General features: G+C 36.1%; 1 protein-coding gene across 2 annotated transcripts in view; it reads left to right on the forward strand.

Annotated features, from left to right (window-relative positions):
- LONRF2 (LON peptidase N-terminal domain and ring finger 2) overlaps positions 1–13,836 on the forward strand; it is a 41,342-nt gene that overhangs the window by 2,128 nt on the left and 25,378 nt on the right. Inside the window, exons 1-2 of one of the 2 annotated variants that reach the window (XM_030827314.1) lie at positions 7,542–8,379; positions 11,927–12,045. In XM_030827314.1, coding sequence (XP_030683174.1) covers positions 11,977–12,045 — 69 coding nt within the window. In that variant the 5' untranslated portion in view covers positions 7,542–8,379; positions 11,927–11,976. Of the gene's footprint in view, positions 1–7,541; positions 8,380–11,926; positions 12,046–13,836 lie in introns of those variants that run through there. The other variant, XM_003274848.3, reaches the window with a different exon arrangement.

Raw genomic sequence — 13,836 nt, forward strand, 5'->3', positions numbered from 1 at the left:
TTATATATTTTGCATTTACTGCACTACCCAATTCCAACACCAAATTTTCATCGGAAATACTTCATCTATATTTAGATGTTGGAGAAGATGTAGAAAAATGAAAACTGTGGTATTTATATGCTGCTAATGGGACTGCAGATTATACCCCTGAAAAATATTTGGTAGTATCTACAGATGTTAAGCCTGTCCTTGGCCAAATAGTTTCAAAGAGGTATATGCATATGTGTCCCCAAAATAATGTGCAAGTAGATACAAGAGTGTATGTCATTGTTAGAGATACCCCAAAAGTGCACACAACCCAAATGTCCAGTAAGAGTGAATATATGATTATGTTTTCATAGCATACTATGCAGAAAGAAAATAAATCAGCTACAGTTACAAACTACAATGTGGACACATCTCACAAACATAATGTTAAGTGGAAGAAGCCAGACTCAAGCGTTTTTACTATATGATCCTATTTATCTGTAAGTCCAAACAGACAAAATTACTGTAGGATGTTAGAAGTAAGGACAATGGTTACCTTGGGGGGATGAAAAGGGAATAGTGATTGTGAGGAAGTATGAGAGGGAACTGTGGGGTAGTGGTGATGTTCTGTTTCTTGATTTAGGGGATGGATACACAAGTGTGTTCACTTTGCAATAGTTTATTGCACTATATACTTATATTTTTAGCTTTTCTGTGTATATATGAGACCTAATTTAAAAGTTTTTAAAATAAGCTATTTCAGTAAATTCATATGAGAACTTATATCGAATGTATTCATTTTTCTATTCAAAGATTAGCTTAAAATTTTATGAAAACATTTAATTTCAAAATAAATTAGCCCTTTTAAAGAGGTTTTCATGTAGTAAAAAAAAAAAAAAAAAGAGGTTCACAAATGTTTGGAATCAGAAATACCTGTGTTTAGATCCAAGCTCTGACTTTTTTTTTTTTTTTTTTTTTTTTTTTTTTGAGATGGTGTCTGGCTCTGTCACCAGGCTGGAGTGTAGTGGCATGGCTCTACAACCTCCGACTCCCTGGTTCAAGCAATTCTCCTGCCTCAGCCTCCCGAGTAGCTGGGATTACAGGCACGCACCACCACGCCCAGCTAATTTTTGTATTTTTGGTAGAGACGGGGTTTCACCAGGATGGCCAGAATGGTCTCGATCTACTGACCTTGTGATCCGCCCGCCTCAGCCTCCCAAAGTGCTGGGATATCAGGCGTGAGCCGCCATGCCTGGCCTTTTTTTTTAGACAAGGTCTCACTCTGTCACCCAGACTGGACTGCAGTGACATGATCTTGGCTCACTGCAACCTCTGCCTCCTGGGTTCAAGAGTGATTCTCGTGCCTCAGCCTTTCAGGTAACTGGGATTACAGGCATGCACCACCATGCCTCGTATTTTTTGTGTGTGTTTTTAGTAGAGACGTGTTTCACTGTGTTGTCCAGGCTGATCTCCAACTCCTGTCCTCAAGCGATCTGCCTGCCTCAGCCTCCCAAAGTGCTGGGATTATAGGCATGAGCCACCACACCACACCTGGCTTCTGATACTTATGTATTATGTGACCTTAGCCAAGTGTGGTAGTCATTAGTGCTGGTCTATTTCTTTTTTTTTTTTTTTTTTTTTTTTTTTTCAGACGGAGTCTTGCTCTGTCACCCAGGCTGGAGTGCAGTGGCGCAATCTCGGCTCACTGCAAGCTCCGCCTCCCGGGTTCACGCCATTCTCCTGCCTCAGCCTCTCCGAGTAGCTGGGACTACAGGCGCCCACCACCACGCCCGGCTAATTTTTTTTTGTATTTTTTAGTAGAGACGGGGTTTCACCGTGGTCTCGATCTCCTGACCTCGTGATCCGCCCGCCTCAGCCTCCCAAAGTGCTGGGATTACAAGCGTGAGCCACCGCGCCCGGCCAAGTGCTGGTCTATTTCTATACCTTCCCCAAACAAGGTAGGATTGCACTTCCTGGTCCACTTGTGATTAGGTGGCGCCATGTGACTACTTTTGGCCAATAAGTTATGAGCGGAATTTAAAATAACTAGTACGTATGTTAAAAGAGGTAAGTAAATAAATGTATGAAAATATAAAGCATTCAGAAGACAATTGTCTATAAAAAAGAACCAAGTGGGTATTCTGGAAATTCAAAATACAATATCTGAAGTTGAGAATTAATTAGATTTATTACAAACCAGATGGCACACATCAGAAGTCTGAATGAGAAAACTCGGAAGCAAGTTAACAGAAAATATCTAAACTGAATCACAGAAGAAGAATGAAAGAGAGCCTGAGAGTTATGTGAGGCACAGACAAAAGTTCCAACATCTATGAAATTGGAATCCTGGAAGAAGAGAGAGGGGAAGGGCAAGAGAAATATTTAAAGAAAAAAGTAATTGAGAATTTTCCAAATCTGATGAGAAACTTTAAATCACTGAATCCAAAAGTTCACTAAGCCCAACAGGGTGGACACAAGTGCACACACAAACATACACACAAAACCCATCCAAATACATTATAGTCAGTTCCTGAAAATCAAAGATAAAGAGAATTTAAATGCAATTAGAGAAGACAGGACATATTTCCTTCGAAGGAATCATAGAAGACTGACAGTTGACTTTTAGACAAAATTATTGAAGCTAGAAGATAATGGAATAATGTCTTTAAAGTGCTGAAAGAAAAAAAAAAAAAACCCTAGCTGGAATTCGTTACCCAGCTGAAAATATTTTTCACAAATGAAGACAAAATCAAGGTGCTTTAAGCCAAAGAGGTAACTCAAGCTAAAGGATTTTATTACCATCAGAATTGCATTTCATGATATACTGAGGGGAAGTCTTCAGGCTGAAGGAAGAGTATCCATTTGGACGCATGAAACTAATGCACAGAGTAAAGAGTGCTAGAAGGTGTAACAATATAAGACAATATTGACTATTTCAAATAACAATAATAATATCTTGTGGTATTTGTAACATACATAAAAGTGAAAGATATGGCAATAGTACAAAGCCAGAATGGGTAAATACAGTTAAATTGTTGTATGTTTTGTACACTGTTTTGGAGGTAGTAACAGTACTAATTTAAAGTAGACTGCTAAATCAGGTTTGCGTATTCTGCTGTCTTGGGTAACCACCAATAGGAAGGTAAAATTAAAAAGCTATAGTGGAATAGTAAAGTAATACTTGATTAATCCAAAAGAAAATGGGAGGGAAGAATAGAGAAGCAGAGAATAAGTGGGACAACTAGAAAAGGAATAGAAAAATGGGGATTTAATTTACATTAAATGTGAAGACCTAAATTTTCCATTTAAAAACTAAATGTTGGCAGATTGGATTAAGTGAAGTATAGCTACATGCTGTTTACACAGGAGGTAAACTTTAGGTGTAAGAACACAAAAAAAGGTTAAAATTAGTAGGATGGCAACAAAGACTGACCAAAAAAAAAAAGCCTGATATGGCAAAGCGACTATCAGATAAAGTATTCTTTAAGGCAAGGAATATCAGAAGAAATAAAGACATTTATGATGAATGGGCCAGTTCAACAGAAAAAAAATGTATAATAATATGCCTAAATTTGTATGCACCTGACAACAAGTGTACACACACACATACGGAGAGAACAAAAGCAGACAAAAGCAAAAGGGGAAATAATTGGAGATGTTGAACAAAACTTTTAGTAACTGATAAAGTAAGGATTGAAAAATAGGTAAGGATATAGATACAACATACTTCAGCACTTTGATTTAATTAATATGTGTCACTACATACAACTACTGCAAAAACACAGCCATTTAGGCTCCCATGACCATAGGCAGAGTGTTGGAGTTGGCCTGTGGTTGTGTTTGCCAACTGCTGGATTAGGCCATGAAAGAAGTCGTAATAAATATTAAAACATTAAAATCAGACTGTATATGTTCTTTAAACACTGTGGACTTAAACTAAAATTAAATAGCAGATAAATAGAATATCTTCAAATATTTTGAAATTAAGCAATATATTTTTATATAATGATGGGTAAAATGAATCACAACATAAAGTAGAAAATTTTCTAATTAATAATTATTAGAATTATTAGAATTTCTAATAATTATTAGAAAATTTTCTTTTTTTTTTTTTTTGAGATGGAGTCTCACTCTGTTGCCTAGGCTGGAGTGCAGTGGCATGATCTCAGCACACTGCAAGCTCTGCCTCCCAGGTTCATGTCATTCTCCTGCCTCAGCCTCCCCAGTAGCTGGGACTACAGGCGCCTGCCACCACGCCTGGCTAATTTTTTGTATTTTTAGTAGAGACAGGGTTTCACTGTGTTAGCCAAGATGGTCTCGATCTCTGACCTCGTGATCCACCTGCCTCTGCCTCCCAAAGTGCTGGGATTACAGGTGTGAGCCACCGCACCCGGCCAGAAAATTTTCTAATTTGCCTGAATGATAATGAAAATACAAATATCAAACACTATGGGATGCAATGCAACAGTGCTTAGAGGGAAACTTACTGTTTTAAATGCCTATACTACAAAAGAACAGCTGATAGTCAGTGATCTCTAGGCTTCCATTTCAAGATGCTAGGAAAAGAAAAGCAAATAGAATCCAAAGAGAGTACAAAGAAGGAAATAAAGGAGCCAAAATCAGTAACAAGACAGGAAAAATACAGCCCAATGTTTCTTATGAATATAGTTGCAAAAATCCTAAACAAAATATTAGCAAACTGAATCCATTGATATCCTTAAAGAATATCACATCAGTAACAAGCAGGTTAAGTTTTGTTTAATCCTGGAAAATCAAGCAATGTAATTCACCATCTTTACAGAAAAAAGAAAAATGATATGATGCATCTCTCAGGAAACTACGAATAAAAAGGAACTTTCTTAATTTGTTAAAAGTCTACAAAAATGAGATAGCAGCTATCATAATTAATGATGAAATAATGTTTTCCCATTGAATGAGAAGGTAACAGTGTTTTATTCTCCCTGCCACTCAGCATTTCACTGGAGATTCTAGATAGCTATGTATTAAGATTGGAAAAATAAAAGATAAAACAAAATCTGTCATTATTTGTAGATGACCTGGCGTACATAGAAACTCCAGAAGAATGTAGGAACTATTAGAAATTATGAATGATTTATCCAGATTGCTGACTACAAGGTCAATATAGAGGTTATCGAAGATAACTATATACTTAGAAAAAAGCAAATAGGAAAAAAAATTTGAACAATTTATATAAACAAATTCCTTGGAATAAATCGTGAAATATCTGAAAGATGTTTAATACCTCTACACTGAAAATTTCATTTCAATACACTGAAAACATGAAACATTTCTGAGAGAAATTAAAGCAGACTTAAATGGATAGATATATCATTTTTTTCATGGATTGCAAAACTCAGTGTTGGCAAGACATCAGTTCTCTGCTGATTGAATGGTAAATTCAGTACAATCTCAGAGAAAATCCTAGCCAATGTTTTTGGTGGAAATTGATGAATGGCCAAGGCAACAATGAAGAAAAACAACAAAGCTGGAGGATTTACACTGGCAGATACCAATACTTACTATAATGCTGCAGTAATTAGGACAGCATTGTATTGGCTTAAAAATAGACACATTGAAACTGACTCTCACATATACAGTCTCTTGATTTTCTACAAAGATGCTAATGGAATTCAATGGGGAAAAAAGAGTCAGTTGCTTTTTTATATGGAAAAAAATAAGCCTGAATACCTATCTCACATCATATAACAAAATTACAATTAAGTATCTAGGAGTCATAGGAGACTGTTTTCAAGGACTTGGGGTAGGCAGTTGTTTCTTAAATAAGACACAAAAAGCATAACCATAAAACTTTTGTTCCTCAGAGGCCTCCAAAAGAGTGAGAAGGGGATGAGCATACAAATATCTTACTGAGACCTGTAATGCAGAATAAATATTGCCTATGATTCAAAAAGAAAAAGCCGATCTGTCTAAACACAGTAAGGACTCACTTAACACCATTGATAGAAACAACTTTAGCTGAAACTACGTAATAGGCAAAGAGTTAAACAGATGCTTTATAAAACTAGATCTCAAAGTGAGCAATTAACATCTAAAAGACTGCACAACATAATTAGTGCTCAAATGCAAATTAAAATGAAAATAAGTTAGTACATCCCCACCAGAGTAGCTGAAATGAAAAGAACTGGCAATACTTAGTTTTTATTTGCAGCAATTGGAACTCTTAAATTACTGGTGGCAGCATAAATTTGTACGACAACTTAAGAAATGTGTTTGTTAGCACCTGCTAGAGCTAAACTCGTACAACCTCTGCTGTGGCATTTCTACTTTTGAGTATGTACTAGATAAAAATGAATGCTTATGTCCATCAAAATATGTGTACAGGAATGTTCATCGCAGCTTTATTTATATATGCCAGAAACATTTGGGGAACAGTTCAATTGTTCATCACTAGTAGAATGAGTAAATAAAACAAGTCATACAATGTAACATTACACAGCAATTTTTAAATTTTATTTAAAGATTAATTTAAACATATTACTGAGACATATAACAATAAGAATGAATCTCACAGAATGATAATTTAGTGAAAAGTCAGATACAAAAAAGTACATTCCATTTATAAATATCCATTTATAGAAGTTAGAAAACAGGATAAAGTAATCCAAAGTGACAGAGGTGAGAATGGCGGTTACCTTTAGCAGGGGCACACTAAGTGGAATAGTGCACTAGGGAACCTTCTTAGGCCCTGGGAATGATCTGCATGATGATGGCAGGGGTACATATGTAAAGCTTGAAGATATACACCTAAGATTTGTGGACTTGACTCTGTAATTACAGTCTTCCAGCAATTTGAATAAATAGGTTTTGAGGAGTATTGCCACTTATTCTTTCTTTTCGTTGAGAACACTACCCAGTTTTTATTGCTTTATGTGTCCGTTTGTTTGTTTGTTTATTTATTTATTTATTTATTTATTTATTTATTTATTTATTTATTTGAAACTGGGTCTCACTCTGTCACCCAGACTGGAGTGCAGTGGCACAGTCTTGGCTCACTGCAACCTCCACCTCCCAGGTTCAAGCGATTCTCATGCCTCAGCCTCCCAAGTAGCTGGAATTACAGGCACGTTCCACCACACCTGACTAATTTTTGTACTTTTAGTAGAGATGGGGTCTCGCCATATTGGCCAGGCTGGCCTCAAACTTCTGACCTCAAGTGATCCGCCCACCTCGGCCTCCCAAAGTGTTGGGATTACAGGCGTGAGCCACCACGCCTGGCTCATTTAACTTGTTTAAAATAACATGTAATTCATTTCTCACCACTGCACACATTTGACAGACTTTATAGCAGTAACCCTAGCTCCTAATACAACAGTGGCTCTGGGTTGCAGTTGGAAAACAGCCTTTGGTCGACCCTAAACACAAATGTGGTAGACATCTCTTCTTTTCCTGTCAAAGCCTGGGTCTTAGGCTGCCCTCTTATGACATTTCCCCATAGAGGGGTTAGTTGGTGAACCTACTGAAATTTTGCATCAATTCTTTGGAAAGTACATATGTACATTTTTCTTCCATATGTTTTCTCTACACAAAGACTTTTAATTTGCACTTCCTCTTCCACTTAGTTTTGAGGGATCCTTGGAGAATTCCTTTAGTCTTGTTAAGCCTAAGGTTTAATCCTTAGAAAATATGTAGGCATTTATTTTATGTGTTTTAAAACACCAAATTGTGAAGTGCTGTCCTCACAAATATCACCAAATGGTGGAAGTCAACAAAGAAAACAGTGATTCATTCAGTGTCTAGATGAGAAGTGATTGTTTCTTGGTCTTTTGGCTAAGATCAAGTGTAGATGGGAAGTGAATTTTATGAAATTTGGACTTCAGTTAAAGCACCCTTTAGAATGTGAGGAGTAGAGACTTAAATGTATTCATTAGAAAAGAATGATTAAAAATAAATGTTAATGAAATGTATTTCTAACACCAGAAGCTTTATCAAGATTAATTAAGCTAACACAAAGATAGTATGAGCAAAGGAATAATGAACAAGATATTAGTGAAACAGAAAAAATTGAGTTAACAGGTGAGAAACTGATTCATTACAAAGACCATTAAGGGACAAATATTTGACAAATGTGTTGAAGAAAAAGCAAGGCATAAATACCATAAGGAATAAAGAAGCATCATTGCGGATATAAAAGGATATTTATAAAAGATTTTAAAACTTATATAAAAAGGATGATTTTAAGGAAAATACAAATTATCAAAAGTTATCCATGAAGAAGTAAAACCCTATAAAAAAATTGAAATGCTCCTCAGGGATTCTCTTCTGCTGAAAAGGCGCTAAGGTCAAGCAAGTCTTTACGGCTTTCAATGACTAATTTCCATCTTATTTCAGATCATAGAAAAATGTGGGAAGATTTTCATCTCATTTAATAAGGTTAGTATAATCTTGACACCACAATCAGGTAAAGCTTGCACAAGAAAAAAAAATGTATAGGCTAGTCTTACATATGTATATAGATGTCAAAATCCTAATTAAATTTCTTAGTATTTTGAGTCCAGCAGTGTAATAAGAGTTAAGACCAAGAAGAGTTTATACTAGGACCATAAGGATAATTCAGTACTAGACAAATCTTTCGGAGTAATTCACCATAACAGGTTGAAGGGGATAACTATATGTAATCTCTCAGATGCTGAAAGCAGTCTATAAAATTCAACACCTACTTGTTTTTTTTTTTTTTTATTATACTTTAGGGTTTTAGGGTACATGTGCACAATGTGCAGGTTTGTTACATATGTATCCATGTGCCATGTTGATTTCCTGCACCATTAACTCGTGATTTAGCATTAGGTGTATCTCCTAATGCTGTCCCTCCCCCCTCCCCCCACCCCACAACAGTCCCCGGAGTGTGATGTTCCCCTTCCTGTGTCCATGAGTTCTCATTGTTCAATTCCCACCTATGAGTGAGAACATGCGGTGTTTGGTTTTTTGTCCTTGCGATAGTTTACTGAGAATGATGTTTTCCAGTTTCATCCATGTCCCTACAAAGGACACGAACTCATCATTTTTTATGGCTGCATAGTATTCCATGGTGTATATGTGCCACATTTTCTTAATCCAGTCTATCATTGTTGGACATTTGGGTTGGTTCCAACTCTTTGCTATTGTGAATAGTGCCGCAATAAACATACGTGTGCATGTGTCTTTATAGCAGCATGATTTATAGTCCTTTGGGTATATACCCAGTAATGGGATGGCTGGGTCAAATGGTATTTCTAGTTCGAGATCCCTGAGGAATCGCCACACTGACTTCCACAATGGTTGAACTAGTTTACAGTCCCACCAACAGTGTAAAAGTGTTCCTATTTCTCCACATCCTCTCCAGCACCTGTTGTTTCCTGATTTTTTAATGATGGCCATTCTAACTGGTGTGAGATGGTATCTCACTGTAACACCTACTTGTTATAAAGTCCTTAGAGAAAACTAGGAATAGGAGAGAAATCATCTAACTTGATAAATATTTTCTGAGACAACAAACATATTTTATGTTAAAACATTAGACACATGCTTTTTAAATTCAAGAATAAGAGAAAATGCTGTCACTATTATTGCAATATGAGAGTATGAGGAAATAGGAGTATAAATACTAGAATGAAAAAGAGTGAATTGTGCATGACATTCTTGTTTAAAATATTCAAGAGAATCCATTGGCAGATTGGACTAATAAGAAACTTTAGCCAAGTGGAAACAGGATATGAGATCTCCATTCTCACACAGGTTTGCGGCAGGCATAACCCAAGCCTAAAAAACTATACTTCCAGGAATACATTTTTTTTTCCAATTTTTTTTTTCCAAATCTCTTTTGGAAGATTTGGAAAAAAATCGGCATTATAGTAAGTATCACATTTTTTTTCCCCAAATCTCCTTTGGATTTTTGGAAATCTCCAAAGGAGAATTGTGTATTTCAAAATGCATTTAACTGTGTGATTGAGACATTTTCACCGATCTTTTAGTTGGAAATAATCTAATAACATGCTAAAAAGGCAGATACCATGAGGGGAATCTAATAGAATTCTATAATGTCTTCCCAGCAATTAAAATGCTCAATTTAAAATCATATGAATTGATGCCAGCATTTCACAGTTACTGTGTGCATTTTCAAAGATGAAATACATAAAATCTCATGTTAGATCATAATTAACAGATTAATATTTTCAGTTGTTTTGATGATAGGAAACACTAACTTGGAAACTTAAGAAAAATGTTATTCCCCAAACAAGAATTCCATTCTTCTCATTAGTTTATCTGTATTACAAAAAAGTGCTTAAATTATTGTTACCATATTTTAAATTGCATCAATAAGAAATCTGTCAAAATTTGTTTTCCTTCTTGTTAAACAAGTATCTATATAATATCCTACAGTTTGCCTCTTTGCCTGCAAAGCCTAAAATAGTTACTATCTGGCCTGTTACAGAAAAAAAGTTTCTGCCACCTGCTCTAGCCAGTTATGCATACCCAGCAATGTCTCTCTTAATAATTCAAATTGTATTGTTTAACTCTGGCTGTTTCTTTCCCCTTCTACTTTTTTCTTGTTATACCTTCTCTATATTACACATATGTGGTGATGACACATTTATAAGTAGTTACTTTTCACCATGTCTTGATGTAATATCTTTATGCGTAAGTTCTTTGGTGCGTGCTTGCTCAGTTACCTACATAAACTAAAAGGAGGCTGGTAGCATTGGAAAGCACCAGGTGGGTAGTTTGAAAAGAATCAAGGTCAAGGTTTTGGAGGAAACTGAAAACATACATTAGGTAGAGGGATGAGAACACATTTTAGGAGCTCAGGAATTTGTGGTTGAACTAAAATGCATAGCTGTAGCCCTCCTACAAGGTTCGTAGGTGGGCAAAGGTAGAGTGAGCCAGGCCCCACAGTATGGAAAATGGCTGTGATGGTTCTGCCTTTCTGAGGTCTGGCTTCCTGCATTTTCCATGGGACCCTGCCAAGTCAATACTTCATAGACTGCAAGTCAGTTCAAAGAGAGAGCCGGTCTTGACTTCTGTATAGCTGGACTTAAGTCTGTGGCAGCATGTGAGTCGTTATCAGGACCTCTGCTGTTGAGGAATGCAGAGAAAAAAGTTTTTTTTTTTCCTTTCTCCCCTTAAGAGAATATACTCTAGGTACAATTATGGGGACAAATCAACATCTACCAAGTTGTGTAGAAAAACAAATTATGGGCCAGGCATGGTGGCTCACATGTGTAATCCTAGCACTTTGGGAGGCTGAGGCGGGTGGATCACCTGAGGTCAGGAGTTTGAGACCAGCCTGGCCAACATGGTGAAACCCCATCTCTACTAAAGATACAAAAATTAGCCGGGCGTGGTGGCACATAGCTATAATCCCCAGCTACTGGGGAGGCTGAGGCAGGAGAATTGCTTGAACCCAAGAGGCAGAGGTTGCAGTGAGCCAAGATCATGCCATTGCACTTCAGCCTGGGCGACAGAGCGAGACTCGATGTCTGAAAAAAAAAGAAAAAAAATTATGTTTTACTTTTCTGTTTCTTAAACATGAATTTCCTTGTATACTTTCATAAAAATTATTTTAAATCTCTTCTAAAAATAGTTATAGCAGTAAGAGGATTCAGCAGTTGCTGAATTTATTATTGGAGATGATGTAGCTCGTGTGTGTGTAGGAATACTCAGTGGCAGTCTGTTTTTCTTGGTGCTTTTTCAAGTCTTGTTAATCTTCTTCCTGTTTTCCTGAGAGGAGCTGTCTAAAATATACTTATCAAATAACTAAACTCTAAATATGATTGGAGGGAGGAACTTTCTTTCTTATTTTGTTTTTATGCTTATTTTGTATCGTATTGTATTTATACTTTATACATATGTATATATACACTTTAATATATGTAATGACATTAAGATTACTTGTTTTTAAATGCAGTCATTTTTATTGATTTGTATTCCTCCTGTCTTTCAGCTCCTGATGATAATTCATTATTGCTGCTGCGGGCAGAGTTATATTTGACCATGAAGAACTATGAGCAAGCTCTCCAAGATGCCAGTGTAGCTTGTCAGAATGAACCTCTCTTGATTAAGGTATTTGTACTTGTTAGCTTTGGAGATAATCAATGTGAAGTTTATACGATTTTCTTAAAAATAAAAGTAAGATTATTGTGATCAGGTACCTATAGACAAAGTATGTTTCCCTCAAATTACTGTAGCCTACATTTAGCAATCCACCTCATACTAAAGCAACCTAATTTAAAAGACTAAATCTCCAACTGGATTTAGCTGAGAAACACTAATTTTGATTACACTTAATAGATATTTAGCTGAATAATATGCTCTCTACATTGAAAAAATATATAAATAAAATCATCAAATTTTATAAAGTTGTAAGTGAAGAAAAAATATTTAAAATTACAATGTAAATAGGAAGATTACATAATGATCATGGTTAGCTGTTGGGTCCTAATATGCATATGAACAAATCAATGCTATTGGTGAAAGAGTTAACATTCTGTGTACATTTACACTAATTTTAGTCTCTGTGTTTTGATTGGAAAGGTTCAATATTTCTTTCTCTCATGACAAAAAACGAACTTTGTGGATCTAACAATGATAGCTTGAGTTGTATTTAAAGAAGTTTAAGAAGACAAAGAATAAAAGCTTTTTCATGAATCTTTGAATTTTAAAGTTTTAAAGAACTTGTGATGAAATTAACAGCTATAGCATGCTCTTTTAGCTAGTTAATAATTAAAAATATTTTTCTGCTATATTACTTTATATCAACTTTGTTTTAGAAGCATTAAAGAGACATTAAGCCAGGTTAGTAGACAAGCACTGGGAAGCCTGCCCTTTTCCCTCCCATCTTTTTTTTTTTTTTGAGATGGAGTGTCGCTCTGCCCCCTAGGCTAGGCAATTCTCCTGCCTCAGCCTCCCGCGTAGCTGGGACTACAGGTGCATGCCACCACGCCTGGCTAATTTTTTGTATTTTTTAGTAGAGACAGGGTTTCACTGTGTTAGCCGGGATGGTCTTGATCTCCTGACCTTGTGATCTGCTGCCTCGGCCTCCCAAAGTGCTGGGATTACAGGCATGAGCCACTGGGCCCGGCCTCCCTCCTATCTTTTAAAACAACTCCTTTCAGGTTAGCCTGAGTGTCAAGTTCAACCTAGGGATAAGCCCAAGGATGGAAGCAGATGTTTGTTGGACTAAGCTCGGAAATCTATTTTGTTGCTTGTTTGCTTCCCTAAAAAGAAAGTTTAGACTCCAATTTCAAATGCCCTTTCTCCTATGCCTTCATCGATTCTTCTTTAAAATTATGTTTTTAATTGACAAACAAAAATTTATATAATTTATCAGGTGCAATATGTTGATTTGAAACATGTATACAATGAGAAATGGCAAAATCAAGTTAATTAACATATGCATTACCTCACATACCATTTTTGTGGTGAGAACACTTAAAATCTATTCTCTTAGCAGTTTTCAAGAATACAATACATTGTTATTAACCATAGTCAACATTTGGTATTGTAATAGATCTCTTGAACTTACTTCTCCTGTTTAACTGAAATTCTGTATCTTTTGACTGACATCTCCCCAATTCCTCTCCACTGCTACTCTTCTTCTGAGTTAATTTCTATCAGTAATGATCAAGCCTTAGTTATTATGAATTATAACTATTATTTCTGACTGACAGCAGCTCTGCATTGCCCTCTGAAGCTAGATTCCTCTCCGTAGTATTCTTTGAGCTAAAAACTTGACAGTGTGTCTCTGACAAAAGATAGACTTAATTCCTACAGAGGTACGTGGCTAATTATAACTTTTCAAGGGAGGCAGCAAATGAATATTTAGTGTTTAGATGGTATGAGACGGTGGTCATA

This window comes from Nomascus leucogenys, chromosome 14 (genome assembly GCF_006542625.1).
Source record: "Nomascus leucogenys isolate Asia chromosome 14, Asia_NLE_v1, whole genome shotgun sequence".
Classification (NCBI taxonomy): Eukaryota; Metazoa; Chordata; class Mammalia; order Primates; family Hylobatidae; genus Nomascus; species Nomascus leucogenys.